At 38.4% G+C, this 15165-nt stretch overlaps 3 protein-coding genes across 4 annotated transcripts in view; 2 read left to right on the top strand and 1 right to left on the bottom strand.

Annotated features, from left to right (window-relative positions):
* The window catches only part of LOC309694975 (Fc receptor-like protein 5), a 76454-nt gene that overhangs the window by 21800 nt on the left and 39489 nt on the right, over positions 1 to 15165 (top strand). The window lies entirely within an intron of this gene.
* LOC309695661 (butyrophilin subfamily 2 member A2-like) overlaps positions 1 to 15165 on the bottom strand; it is a 101285-nt gene that overhangs the window by 75413 nt on the left and 10707 nt on the right. The window lies entirely within an intron of this gene.
* LOC309694517 (uncharacterized protein) lies at positions 5433 to 15092 on the top strand. 2 transcript variants are annotated; one of them, XM_082514665.1, is made up of 7 exons: positions 5433 to 5691; positions 6438 to 6743; positions 6955 to 7221; positions 8530 to 8778; positions 9003 to 9073; positions 10539 to 10589; positions 15048 to 15092. In XM_082514665.1, exons 1-6 carry the CDS (start codon positions 5640 to 5642, stop codon positions 10563 to 10565), a joined length of 972 nt encoding a protein of 323 aa, XP_082370791.1. In that variant the 5' UTR covers positions 5433 to 5639; the 3' UTR covers positions 10566 to 10589; positions 15048 to 15092. The 2 variants fall into 2 exon arrangements, with proteins under 2 accessions (XP_082370791.1, XP_082370790.1); XM_082514664.1 differs by lacking the exon at positions 15048 to 15092 and adding an exon at positions 10725 to 11178.

Genomic DNA, 15165 nt, shown 5'->3' with positions numbered 1-15165 from the left:
AATTCATTATTAAAAAGTTGGTTTCAGGAGAAGCAACCAAAACACTACAGATATACATAACACTTTGTCAAAGGGCTGTAAATTAGATTTTGGTCTAAAATTGTTTTAAAATGATGCCAAGGATAATTCAATAATCTTAATTCAGCTCAGCACTGAAAGATGATGATGATGGAAACTATTTCAGACGTGTTATCAATAACAATCTGAGTTTCTCAGACAGCTACAACAAAACGAAAATATGAAACCCGCATGGACTGTTCTTGTACTTTGGCATGTAACAGCAAGACTAAGGTTTGATAAAGAACTTGAAAAGAAGCCATATGAATACTGTAATCAAGAGAGATTTGCTTAGCTTCAGTAGGTTCCAGCATATTTGGTATTAACTCCTCCAGATATTGAATCTAGGAGGTGGCAGCGAGTTTATAACTAGCTGCCTGAATACAACAAGCGCACTGTAGTATACCAAAATAAATACTGACGACTGCCAGTAACTTCCAGTTTTGAGTAGGTGGGGTTAAGAGGGAAATTCTAGTATGGCTTCAATCAACAGGACACCGTGAAAAATCACTAAAGTTTCTAAAAAAAAAAGAAAAAGAGAACTATAATGTGAATTGTGTGACTTGAACACACATTCACATGTTAGCAGGTAGCTCACCTGTGTGTTAACGTCTGGGCGGTGCTTCTCTGCTATATAACAGATGGTTTTGTCTTTCTTTTTCATTCACTCCTTTGTCTGAAGCAACAAGCTTTCAGAGCATTTTAAGCTGGTTTTCAATCGAGATTTAAAAAAAACTAAAAGGTAAGCTGCTTGTCTTTTTTTTTTTATTTATTTCACAAGTGGGCTTATTAAAGTATTAGGAACAATATCTTGGTCCAGCTCAGGATATTATGCTATTACAACTTGTCCAAGTCTCCATTTCTTCAATTTTAATTTTGAAAAAAATGAATCAATACAAACAACAGCGTGGACAGGACGTAACAGTGGTGACAACACAACAGGGAAAGTTTGCTCCTTCAACCACACATTCATCTCCCAATTGTTAGTAAAATACTAGCAAACTTTAGACAGACGTGTAATGAAATGGCACATTATGAAAATAAAGAAAATCATGAGCAGGAATAGTTCCAGATAAATATAACATGGGCAATCGTGGCTCAAGAGTTGGGAGTTCGCCTTGAAATCGGAAGGTTGCCGGTTCAAGCCCCTGCTTGGACAGTCTTGGTCGTTGTGTCCTTGGGCAAGACACTTCACCCGTTACCTACTGGTGGTGGTCCCCATAAGGAGAATCATGTGCTATCGGCTGTTTAAATGACTCGGGTAAAGTTTGTAGCATGCATGCTTGTTGTTTTTGTCTGCTTCCACTTGTCTTTGCACTAGGATGATGTCGGCGTAAATGTGCAGTCATATTCGTTGTGTTCCCACTAGTGCTGTCAGCTTTAAACTCGTTAAAATGACATTAACGCCATAACGCGGCAAATCTCTGTTAACGAGTTACCGCGGATCGCCCCGTGCGTGGGGCTGGACGGCGTCAACACGTTAACAAGCTAACTGCGCTAACGCACTAGTTCCCACAAATTGAGCATTGCGTGGCACATCCGACATACTGTTTTACTTTTGTCCATGACGTGCTTACCATCAGGGTCATACTCCACATGAAAACCAAGATAGTTCCAAACGCCAGATCTGAATTAGGGTGGGGGAGGTTCAATTTCAGGTAGCGTTGAGGCAGTTGCCATGTTGCAACGAGCTTAGCTTCTGTCTTGCTAGCTTGTGCTGCGTTCAGTGGATCTGCGCTCAACAGTGCAGCCTAGGCGGAGTAGTCGAATGCAGATCCACTGAGCTCTCAACACAGACAGCATCGTCAGAAGAAAAGTTGATAAAATAAATAAAACATTTTGTATTGTTCGATACATATGCGTACCGAACCGAAAGCACTGTATCGAACGGTTCAATACCGATACGAGTATCGTTGCACCCCTAATATATATATATATATATATATATATATATATATATATATATATATATGTATATATATATATATGTATATTTGGTTTGGGGTATTTTTGATGTAATGTTGTTATTCTTAACAGGGTATAATTATCCCATTACTTTATAATTCTTTGGCTGAGTGCATTAATAGAGTAAATTCTGTATGATTTGCATAGATTATGTATACCTTTCTCCAAAATAGCTTTCATCAGTGTATAACTTCTCTTTCTTCTGCATTATTTATGCAAAGTAGGAAACCTCGAGATAAGCTTTGTATCAGAAAGCAGCAGTGATGGACATGAGCATGAGACACACTTTGCTGGGGTTATTTTGTAAGTATTTTCTACGAATGGCAATAATTAAAAGAAATGTTTTTCTACTGTGAGAGATGAAGTGCAGAAGTGCTGTTTAAGTGCTGTGTGTGTGTGTGTGTGTGTGTGTGTGTGTGTGTGTGTGTGTGTGTGTGTGTGTGTGTGTGAGAGAGAGAGAGAGAGAGAGAGAGAATGCGGATTATGATTTTCAGTTTCATAATGTCTCAATTTAATCTTTGCTCTAGTGCTCGCATCACTCTTCTCTGGCAATGCTCAAGGTAAGAAACTGCTTTCTTTTATTTCAGTCTGAGTAACACTCAAATTAACATTTTCTTTGTATTTATATTTTACACATAAAACTATTAATTCTATGTTTCTGTACTATATTTTAAGTTCACATGTTGTTGGTCACATGAGAAAATATTGCACTCAGCCATGAGGTTTGGTGCAGAGGTTTTAGGTTATCCAGCAGAAACCACTGGTGGAGAAACAAGTGCAACCACAGATACATACTATATTCCTAATTGTAGTGATTATCTCACAAATTTAGATTAGGCCTACTGGTATTTCTACAGGGTTCATTTTTGAATAAGAAATACTTCTAACACTGGCTAAAGTGTGCTATTATGACAATGAGACCATACAGTAAGCCTCAGGAAAGATTTCTTCCTGACAGATAAAGGCTAATACTTGGGCAAAGTAAATATGACATGAAATAAAAAGAAAATAAGAACTATCACAAAATAAAGACTATAAATTTAAGTTGCTTTCATAATAGTTTGTGAATGTGTTGTTGTGTTACAGTTTGTCCTTGACCCAACTAGCCTTCTTACATTTACTTTATTCATACGTTATAAAGATCAGATTTTTTTTTATCTCCTAAATGGATGTTTTAATGTGAACAGTTCATATTGAGTTTATTGTTGTCTTTGAGCCTGGCTAGGCTCAGAAACGATGAGGTGAAACGTCCAATGAACACAGGATATTCAGTGTTCATCTGATGTTGCATTGGTTGGATTGCATAATTTTTAAAATGTTTATTCAAGTTATTAGTTTCAGCTCAATGAGTTGAACATTGTGTTTTGTGCTGCTCAGTGTTACTAGCTATTTTTGTTCAAAAACAAAATATCTGAAACAGCTTTTAAAGTACAATAACACATCCCAAACATATCAGATTAACTTCCTATTAGTATTAAACTCAAAATGCGGCATGCTGTACATGTGTAGTATTATTGTAAGAAACATTATGATACACGTTTGTCATGTATTTTTTTTCTCCTAATCTATGAGCACATGTGCATGGTTAATTAGTGTGGCAATGCATTTTCTGTAGTTTAATTGTCTTAGTATTTATATTATATTTTATATATTATTTATATTTTATTATATTTTTTACAGAGTGTTTAAAAAGAGGTTTCAGATTTGTGAAATTGTTTTCATCAGTAAATAAAACTCACTCAGAAACAAAAAATACCTTTTAGGGGACTGTAACAACTAAAACATTCACTAACATGACAGCATTATTAGTGACATTTATTGTATATACTCTCTATGTAGTACTTTTTCTTGTGAAATAAGTAACACGTTTATGTTCTCTCTCTCTCTCTCTCTCTCTCTCTCTCTCTCTTGCCCTTTTCCCTAAATACTACTGGAAAAGTGAAGTACCTTTTTGAAACACCCACTGCCATACTGAGACCAACAAGGTATCAGTTACCAATAGGGGGCAGCGTGACACTGAGCTGCTCTGTGGAGGGCTCTGGCAACTGGACGATTTTGTGGTACAGTGCTGCTTCATTTGGTTCTAAAGAAGAGCCTATGACAGAATATGAAGGGAAGAAAGCTATTCTTGTATCACAAAGAGGTCTCTACTCCTGCAGAGGAAGAAGTGATTCAGGTCGCCACACATACAACAGTGATAAGGCCATCATTAAAGACACTCGTGAGTTTAGCTATTTATATCGTTGTTATGAAAGTTAAATTCTCTGTCCTTCTTTTTGTCTTTCTGTCAGTAATATTACATTAGTGAAGTATGACATGGAAATAACAATGATGACTTGTGCTTGACTTTGCTATTTAAATCTTTCACTTGTTTCACAGAGTTCTTTTGTAAATTGAAAGATAGAAATTTAAGTACTGTACTGTATGTTCCTGATACATCGGGCTTTCAAGCAGAAGAAATTAAACCACAGCTAACAGATCATCTGCAGAAGAATGGCTTATTTGAAGAGTTTCAGTCAGGTTTCAGAGCTCAGCACAGAAACAGCTTTAGTGAAGGTTACAAATTATCTTCTTATGGCCTCTGACAGTGGACTCATCTCTGTGCTTGTCCTGCTAGACCTTAGTGCAGCGTTTGATACTGTCAGACATAATATCCTAATAGAGCGATTAGAATATGCTGTAGGTATTACAGGTTTTGCGCTGAAGTGGTTTGTATCATATTTATCTAATAGATGCATTGAGTTTTTCCTTTCAAGTCAACTTTCTCACTCACTATGTATTAATAGACCTCTCTGCATTGAATCATATCTGTTATTAACCTCTGTCTCTCTTCCACAGCATGTCTTTATCCTGTCTTCCTTCTCTCACCCCAACCGGTCGCAGCAGATGGCCGCCCCTCCCTGAGCCTGGTTCAGCTGAAGGTTTCTTCCTGTTAAAAGGGAGTTTTTCCTTCCCACTGTCGCCAAAGTGCTGCTCATAGGGGGTCATATGATTGTTGGGTTTTTCTCTGTATCTATTATTGTTGGTCTACCTTATAATATAAAGCGCCTTGAGGCGACTTTTGTTGTGATTTGGCACTTTGGCGATTCTTTAGTGCCTCCTTTATTGCCTCCTTCAGTGGAGTTAAGATGCTGACACGCATTTAGACTAGCATGACACTTCACCTGAAACTCAAAGATCAGGCTGGTTATTTATCCCCACAGGAGAGGATGTTCACTTTTGGATGTATTAGTGAGTCTAGGACTTTTTTTGAAGTGAAGAGATTTGGGTTTCATATATCACCTCATAATATAAAGCGCGTTGAGGAAATTGCTGTCATGATTTGGCATCAAGTAAATTAAATTTAATAGGACTGAATTGAATGATGCTTCTGTCTCTTAATTTAATATTTTCTGTGAACAGTTCCTATTACGGCCATTTTGACTATACAGCCCAACTGGACCAGGATATACACGAGTGAAGCATTCACTGTCAGATGTGAGATCCCAGGAGGAGAAGGGACTTACTGGAGCTATGACTGGAGACCAGAAAGGTTCACCACATATTACACAACCAATGAAAGAACATTCTACAATGTTGGTTGGGAAGACAAAGGAAATTATCAATGCAGGGGCAACATGGGGCTTTCCTTGACAGAATGGAGTAATGTCATTCCAGTCACTATATCATGTAAGTTGGACAGACATGTCTTACCCATATAAACTGTTTCATCCAAATGATCCTGTCCTGTTTTTACAGTCTCTTGTCCTGTGAGCATGTTGAGTTCTTCTTCACTTGGCTCATTAGTCTGATCTTGTTCACTTGTGTTCCCCAGTGTGTTCATTTTCCCTGCTTAGCTCATGTGTGCCACACACAGCGTACTGTGACATGCTGTGGTTCAAATAACATCAATAAATTTAGTCTTATGTATAACAATGGCAGTTTCTAATTTTGTAGCAATTTACTTATTTACTTAATTTACTTATAAGGGCGATCGTGGCTCAAAAGTTGGGAGTTCACCTTGTAATCGGAAGGTTGCCGGTTCGAGCCCCGGCTTGGACAGTTTCAGTCGTTGTGTCCTTGGGCAAGACACTTCACCCGTTGCCTACTGGTGGTGGTCAGAGGGCCCGGTGGCGCCAGTGTCTGGCAGCCTCGCCTCTGTCAGTGCGCCCCAGGGCAGCTGTGGCTACAATGTAGCTGCCATCACCAGTGTGTGGATGACTGGATGTGTAAAGCGCTTTGGGGTCCTTAGGGACTAGTAAAAGTGCTATACAAATACAGGCCATTTACCATTTATGTTCAAAAGTGAACACAGGCCAAACCAGAGTGATGATAAGCTGGCTGTTCACCTCATTTGTGAACCCATCACTTAGCAATGTTATTAGAAAAAATAAAACAAATTTTAAAAACCTGATTTAAAAAAACTCTTTCAACAGTTAAACTGCAACCTGTCCTCACCATGTCCCCTTCATGGCTGAGTCCCGGAGCCTCAGTAACTCTGAGCTGTGAGATTGAATATCCTTCGGAGGGATGGAGCTTTTACTGGTATAAAGCTATTCCTGATTTGGACATAAAAGAAGAGGCCTACAAGTACGAGCTGCTACCAGATGGCAGCGAGACTGCTCAGACTTTGTACATCATTACTGGACAAACACACACAGCAGCATATGTGTGCAGAGCGCAAAGAGGAAGGAACTACTACTACACCTATTACAGTAAACCAAAGTTTGTCTGGTCTGCAGGTCAGTTTGTTTCTGTCTCTTTTTGATAAGCTGTATTTAATGTCAGGTCGAATTTCCCAGAGGAACCCACCCGAGGGATTAATAAAGTTCTATCTTATCTTATCTTAGATCCATGTGCTTTTACTTGCATTTAAGCTCATGTCAATGCTTGATACTTAGTTTTTATGTGTTGTGCCTGTGCTTTCACTCATCTATCCGTGTTGTTTTTCAGATCTTTATTCAGCAGCATCTCTCACAGTCGGCCCTGTAGAGCAAAGATTAGGCTTTGACTTTGTCAGACTGACCTGCAAGGGAAACTCTACTTGGTGGAGAGTGAGGAAGTTCCCTGAGAATAGCGTGCCGTATTGCAGTAACGTTTGGAATCTAGGAGAATCCGTATGCACACTCTACACAAAAGCTTCATATTCAGATGATGGAGTTTACTGGTGCGAGTCTATGTCAAAACAGTTCAGCAATGCAGTCAACATCACTTTACAGGGTATGTAGAATATTTTTTGTATCTTATAATGTTTCATAAATATTTCTCTCAATATTCTGTATTTTAAACATTTTTTTGTGAAAAAACAGGCAAAAATGTAAAGGTTATGTTATCTGTGACACCAAAGTAATATTCCTGAAGATTATCATGTAAAAGCTGCAAAAAGGACCATCTGCAGTAAAAGTATTCACAGCACTTGCTCCACATTTCGTTATGTTACTCTTATAAACTTTCCAAAAGAACAACCAAGCAAAAATGTCAGGCCCGATGTCGAGCATTGTGTCTGGAAGAAACCAGGCACCACTCATCACCTGACTATTACCATCCTTACAGTGAAGCATGGTGGTGGCAGCATCTGCGGTGAGGATGTTTTCACCACCAAGAACTGAGAGACTAGTCAGTGTTGAGGGAAAAATGAATGCAGCCACGTACAGAGACACCCTTGATGATAATCTCCTCCACAGTGCCACATCTTCCAACAGGCCGACGATCCTAAGCACACAGAGTTGGATTCAGGACAACTCTGTGAATGTCCTTGACCTCGACAGTTCAAAGGGCTCTGTGAGCTAAAAGAAAGGATGATTAGTTATGCCTCACTTACTGTTTTGTCCAATTTAGAGCAATGCTGGTGTTATTTTATTAGACATATTCAATAACGTCTGTATCATTATTTTCTCTTGACGTTTTAGTACTGAGTATGGCTACTAATATATTTTTTTATGTTTTTCATATTTTACTCTGGGCTTGTAATTAGGAAAAGAATGTTTTGGAATTTAAAACAGTGTTGTTTCCAAAAAGGCAGCTGGTTACAGGCTGAATCAGGCGAAATGTAAAAAAAAATTCCCTGGCGCTTAGAGGTTAGGTTTTTATATCATTAGACACAATTGGGCAGAGGGGCCGATGGCGCGATGTGGCAGCCTCGCTTCTGTCAGTCTGCCCCAGGGCAGCTGTGGCTACAACTGTAGCTGCCTTCACCAGTGTATGAATGTGAGAGTGAATTAATAGTGGTATTGTAAAGCGCTTTGAGGGGTCCCGAAAAGCGCTATATAAATGCAATCCATTATTATTTCATTATTATTATTATTTAAAAGCTCTATATAGTTCATAAACCTGCTGTTTATTTGGAAATTATTATTTTTATAGAATAGTTATTAAATAAGCCAGGTCACATATCACATCTTCATGCTACAAGACATTTATGAAATCTATTATTATTATTGCAAATAAGCGTTTTTTGTTTTTGTTTTTTTTTCTGAAAGCCGGCACCAGCTGATCCAGTTGAAACAATATATTCTGACTGTTTTTCAGATTTTTATTCAGGTCCTCTCATGGTGATCCCTGATGATCCTGTGAAAAAGGGAACTTTCGTTAGTCTTAGCTGCAACTTGAGAATAAAAAAAAACTTCCCCAGTGTGGCTTTTTACCACAATAACAAACTTATCCAAAATGATTCCCGAGAGGAGCTGAACTTCTTGGCAGTGTCAAAATCTGATGAAGGTTCCTACAAGTGTCAGTACTCAGGAAAAGAGTCGCCATCACGTTACATGTCGGTTAAGTGTGAGTAGCATTGCAACGTTATTTAAACATGACTTTTTTAAAAACCATCTTAATGTTTGAGAAGGAACTCAGTCCTCATGTATTGCGTTAGCAAATATGTATAGCAGATAGAAATGTGTGCCTGTTTAAGTAAAGCAAACTTACTCTGTTTTATAGTTTATTAAATTATATTTTGTAAAAATGTCTCATATAACATCTTTCAATTCTGTTTGTTATCACACTAGCTGCTGTCGGACCTGAAAGCTCTTCATTTCCTGTCAGAATGAAAGTCATGAATGCAGTCGCCTTCATCCTGGTCAGTACTGAAACCAGTTATTATTACCATTTTAATGTGAACTGAGATGGAGTTAAAAGCCAAAAGTAAAAGTACAGAGAATGTCAGGAGTCCTTGTGGATCTAAATAAAGCATTTGAGAGGGTGCCAAAAGAGGAACTGCGGTACTGCATTTTCTTTGCATGAGGAGGTCAAGACTGATAGAGTGGTATGTGAGAGTGGTGGAGGACTTGTATGAAGACAATGAGCGAGGTGAGCAGTAGTAACAAATGGGTTTAACAATGAGGTGGAATTACATCAGGGATCAGTTCTATTGTTTGAAGTGGTGATGGACAGGCTGACTGATGAGGTCAGGCTGGACTCTCTGTAAACTATGTGTGGAGTGAATAAGGCACCACGGCACCACTGATTGTAATTATGAGCCATTTATTTGCATTGGCTGACAATCCCAAACTGCCAGCTGCACATCACACCACAACACACAACAACCCCTTGTGTAGGTCGGTGGGCGTAATTGCCGCGCAGGTGCGTGGGCCCTCCCTGCACGGCACCCCAGACCACGCCCTACCATATACCCCCTTCGCCCGATTGGGCTGGAGAGCCATCTGGCTGAACCTACTCCCCCTGTGACACCGTGATCTGCAGTGAGAGTTGGGAGCAGTTGGAATAGAGGAGAGGTAGAGGTATGGTTTGGAGAGAAAAGGAGTGAATGTCACTAGAAGCAAGACATAGTAACTGTGTGTGGGAAGATGAACATACAAGGAGTAGAGGTCATGAAGGCAGATGGGTTTAAATCCCTGGGGTCAAACATCCAAAGTAACTGACACAACAAAGATCAATCGGTGCCTGTATCGCTTTAAGAAAAATCACATGACCAGGCACATGACCAATAACCCAAACTGAATAGAATTTCTGATGAATCAGGAGGAGAGGAGACTGCTTTTGGTGTTGGCTTATTTATCCTGTACTAAACAATGAAACTACAGAAAAAACAAGATTTTCTCCAGTCTGGGATCATCTGGGATCACAGTGGCCTGAAAGGATTTTTTTCTCAGAGGGTTGGTGTCACTGTGGAGGATAAGAGGGACAGGCTGAGAGGGAGGCAGATAATCTGCTGTGGTGATCCCTAAAGAAGATGATTTGGACTTGCCATTAAGCCTTTATCAACCTTAATGTACATGCAACTCATGGCTATCAGTATTGGTCCACTAACCTTGTTCTTAAAAATCAGTTGCTGAGCAAGCAGTCAAACAGCCAACTGACAAATAGATCAAAGTTAAACAAAATTGTAAAGACTTTAAATAATCCAAATGTTAGTGTTTCACTTCATATCAACAGCATGCAGACTCACAGTACGAAAATATTGCATAATTCTGGTTTTAGTTATATAGTTTCCAAATACTTGGTCTTTGCAGTGTATGACAATGTGATATTTATTGAGTCCAATAACATTAAATTAATTGTTGCTGGATGTTTCTTTTATGTAGGTAATGATGCTGTCTATGAATCAGTAACACAAATGGAAGAAACTGGAGAAGGTACTGTATATTTTTTCGAATATTAAAGAGCAATACAAGATGTGAAAGCTTTTTGATTGAAGGATATCAGATTTTGGAGGATTTGGCTCATCATGACAACTTTAAACTTTCTGTCTTTATGTGGATGTTTTACAGGTCAGTGAGGAGAGCTGTAGCCACAAAGCAAAAAAAGAAGCATTTTATGAATCACTGTTGCTCCTCTGCTACACAAATATCAGACACATATCAAACACATGCATATTTTCTACAGTTCGTTTGTTTGAAGATAATACAACTAAATACAGACTTCATAGTTTGTTTCAGCACAAATAACACCATAAATACATTATTCGGGCTCTATAATCATTTGTTTTTTACAATTAAAAAGTATAAATATAATCATTTGTAGTAAGAAAAATCTGAAATATGTGATCTTCAGTGACTGATAATGCATCTGAATAATCTCTGTATAGATTGTGTATAGAGGGTAGTAGCATGCAGTATGAAAAATCTCCTGTGTCTGTCCTTATGACAGCAGAGGTGAAAGTGTACAGTAAGTGGTACTGAGGCCAATCAGGATTATCCATGATGATTACAGTTTTTTTTACTAATGGTCCATATTTGATTTTCTACATTTCTGTACCAAATAAATGTTTAAAGAAATTCAGTGGGCACATTCATTTGTTTGTTTATTAATATTGTCTTAAATTTCGCATAGATTAACATGGATTTTAGATTTTAGATTAAAGCCAGTTAAAACTGCCAACAACAACAAACGGAGAGGGAAGAGAGTAAACATTCAAAACAAATTTGCAACCACATTATGAGGAAAGTTTAAACAGAAAGCGTTGTGTAATAAGCAGAGCTGTATTTCAATTTCAGTGATGAAATTGCCATAGCAACTGTTAAGGAGGAGGAGGCTCAGAGGAAGTTGGAGCTTGTTACCATTATGGGCTCATCTGGTCAGAATGTGAATGAAGAGTTATCAATTACTTACAGGCTTCTCGTTTTATTCGAATAAACAGTATTAAAGGACACACATGGACTGCCAACTCTGAAAAGAAACAAAATGTGATTTAAGTCACTCATTAACTTAAAATAATGCGTGAACTCAGGAGACCCAAACAAAAACTCACCTCAGTTGCCGCCCCATGTGGGAGTGAAGAAGCAGTGAGCTCTAGGTGGGTGCAGTCCTTTTATAACATGTGACAGGTGAGTGCAATTAAGGACAAGCACCACACCCGGTCAAAGGTGAGAAAAGGAAACAAGGCAAACCTCCTTCTCCTACTTCAGATTAAGGAGCAAACAAAGACCACTGAGCTGTATCATATGATATATATCATCTTGTATTCATTCATTCATTTGTTATCGTGTGTTGCATTTAAATCTCAATCCTGTTCATAGGATTTACTCTCTCTTCAAAGCACATGGTAACCATGTAGGTATCACAGTTGTTATAATGTATTTAATAATAGAAAACAAAGACAAAGATATTGTGAGCAAAGTGGTAACAACTTGATTACAATAGTCTTAGAAGTATATAAATATAGCACTGCATATGTCATATGTGTTTATAAAACAAAATAAAACAAACTTTTGTGTTTGGAGTATAGACTGCTAAATTTATGAAGTGAACCTAAAGGCACCAAGAATTGCGTCCACATATTGAAGCACAAATCAGGGAATTTAGTATTTTGCACTTTGCCCTCTTTCTGAAGCTGGTACAGTGTCAGAATATGTGAAGAAATAAAAGAGGTCGAACATGTCGATATGTTGAATATGAACTCAACCCAGAATGCAAATCTGCTAATCAGGCTCCACAAAAAGTATATTGGCGTGTGTTTATTGAATGAGCTGTACCTGCCTGATTTCTCCTTAACCTTAAACACATGCATGCAAAATCAGCGTGAAAAGCATCATTATTGCGGTGCTGTTATTATGTGCATTTCACTTACTGAACAAACAGGTAAAAATCAGCAAAGTCCAGCAGAGCAGCACAGGTACAGACAGCAGTTATCTCTCTTCCTCCAAGTCTGCTAATCACAAACTTTGATTGTTACAAAGTCCTTTGATTCTAGTTTGCAAGAAGCTGGGCTGAGCACAGATCAAGATCCAAAGTGAAATAATTCTTGGAAACAGAAATCACCTGTTTTAGAGAAAACAGGTGATTTTCTCCCTGTAGAGTGTGACTGTTAGATAAGTCGTTTTAAGAAGTGGGTTTGAGTGGGTTAAAGGAAAAGTGGAGGATAGAGAATAAACAATGCTGCCACCTACAGACCAGTTCAAATAAAAACCAGCAATCAAACACTGATTCAGTTTGTGTTGTTGTAGCTTCTGTACAAAAAGTTATTTAATACATTTGCTCTATGATTGGTTATGACTGGAATCAAGAAAATATCAAAGCTGACTCTGTATTTCACTCAGCTCCTGCTGCTCTAGAAAACAGTGATGGAGCCCTGAATACATGTAAGAAACAGATGTGAATGTTTCCTCTCTCAAAAGTCAGCCTGAGCTTTAGACACTCATCCAAGTACATTCGATCAGACTGATTTATAAATAAAGACAAATAAAGTTTCTCAGAGTTTCATCCTTTAAAATTGCCGAGGTACTAATAATAAGTAAACCTTTTTGATTTGTTTATGCTCAGTTTAGCTTGGCACACAGCCAAACCCCTCAAACAACAGCAGGAAATAAAACCGCAAAGGAAAGCTCTGATCAAAGGTCATGATTGCCTTTAAAAGCTGACTAACATCTACGTGGAATGTATGTGGAAGGAGTGATGATGGAAAAAATAAGTTATGCAATGTTAGAATTAGTGTGAACTGTATAACAGTCGGGGAGACACTCGGTACACCTAGTGCCTGGAAATACACCAACGAGTTTCGGATTGACAAAATGTAATGAAAGGTCACTAAGGACTTTTCCCCTCGAGCACTTGCTTGCAGTTCTTCACCGTTTCTCATTTTTGTTCATTTTTATTCTGACAAGTGAATATATATCTACACTCAACAAAAATATAAACGCAACACCTTTGTTTCTGCTCCAATTTGACATGGGATGGACATAAAGACCTAAAAGTCACTCCAGATACACAATATTGTTGTGTATCAGACCCCCAATAAAGCAAAAAACTGCACATTCCAGGGTGGCCTTTTGTTGTGGGCAGTCTGAGGTACACCTGTGCACTAGTCATGATGTCAGATCAGCATCCTGATGTGGCACACCTGTGAGGTGGGATGGATTTTCTCAATATAGCAGATGTGCCCACTACCACACATTTGGACTGATTTGTGAACACTGTTTGGGAGGGATGGTTATATTGTGTATCTGGAATGAATTTTAGGTCTTTATGTCCATCCCATGGGGAATGGGAGCAGTAACAAAGGTGTTGCGTTTATATTTTTGTTGAGTGTATGTAGTCATATATCGCAGGGCTGAGAGCGGCCAGCCCATGTTCAAGTACAACCCAGGACTCTTTCTTTTTTAAAAAAGAAATTATTTTTAAACTCAATTTCAGTTTGGGATTAATACAGTTTCTCTGATTCTGATTACTGTAAATCCAAACAAAACGAGCAATAAAGGCTGTAATGTAAGTGTCCTGTTAATGTTGGTGGCATCAGTTACACAATGGACAGTGCACAGGCAGGAATCCATTTCCGACACCATTTCATAAGAAGAATGGGATGGGCGAAACTTCAGTATCTTCGATGTATTATTGTTGTGTGATTTTTATTACTATTAATGATGAATGCTCGTTTGGTGAGGTTAGTTCATAGACTGCAGACTGTTAGGCCGTTTCTCAATACTCATGTACAAGAGTCCGTACTCACCTTTTCACTATTCCAGACTTTGTAAGTTGACACAGGAGTCCCGACTTCCCAAGAACGCAGAGCAACCCTTCTACGGGAACGGGAGTGTACTTACTGACATCACAGCTATTTTTAGTTATTTCGTGTAGTTTAGTTTTTTTTTATTTCACTGCTTTGGAAGTGAAGACCTTAAATGTTTCAAATGAAATGAAATCAACAACAATCAAAATAAGACAACACAAAGGACTTTAAGTTATTGCTGAGATTCAGTAATACAGAAAATGTTTTCTGTCAACTCTGTGTGACCGTTAAGCAGGAAACATGCTTTAACAGTCATCAAAAAACTGATTTATAACCATTTTTGTTTCAGCTATAAAGAGACCCATGTCACACCGTCTTATCTGAACATTATGGGGAGATATTCACTGACTGTGGGTGTTTTCTACAGTTACACATGCTCTGTGTGTGTGATGTGGTTTCTCTCAGACACGTTCAGCTGGATTTCTGTCATATCAACCGTAACAGCATGCAGAGTTAATGTTTTGAGGATTTGCAAAAAAATATCTGGTAGTTTGAGAGCAGAAAGAAGAGATATCATAGCAGCACATCAGCCAGAGCATGACATGTGGTCTGATCTCGCGTATTCACACAGTGTCTGTCCACGTTTCAGAGATTAAAACACAGAGAAGCTGGAACTTCTTGGTACTGAGACCAGGTCAGTTAACAGATACAGAAAAAAATGAAATACTTGCCTCTATCAACCTAAAAACATTAATTTATTATTGATA

This window comes from Aulonocara stuartgranti (assembly GCF_965226115.1).
Source record: "Aulonocara stuartgranti genome assembly, chromosome: 3".
Lineage (NCBI taxonomy): Eukaryota > Metazoa > Chordata > Actinopteri > Cichliformes > Cichlidae > Aulonocara > Aulonocara stuartgranti.
This window is presented reverse-complemented; position numbering and strand designations above follow the sequence as displayed.

What these genes read in the sequence shown, in the direction of transcription:
- LOC309694517 (XM_082514665.1), top strand. Translation starts at nt 5,640, where the DNA reads ATGGGGCTTTCCTTGACAGAATGGAGTAATGTCATTCCAGTCACTATA. An exon ending in CATTCCAGTCACTATATCAT is followed by an intron (nt 5,692 to 6,437) that starts GTAAGTTGGACA and finishes CTCTTTCAACAG; the next exon opens with TTAAACTGCAACCTGTCCTC. An exon ending in ATGCAGTCGCCTTCATCCTG is followed by an intron (nt 9,074 to 10,538) that starts GTCAGTACTGAA and finishes TCTTTTATGTAG; the next exon opens with GTAATGATGCTGTCTATGAA.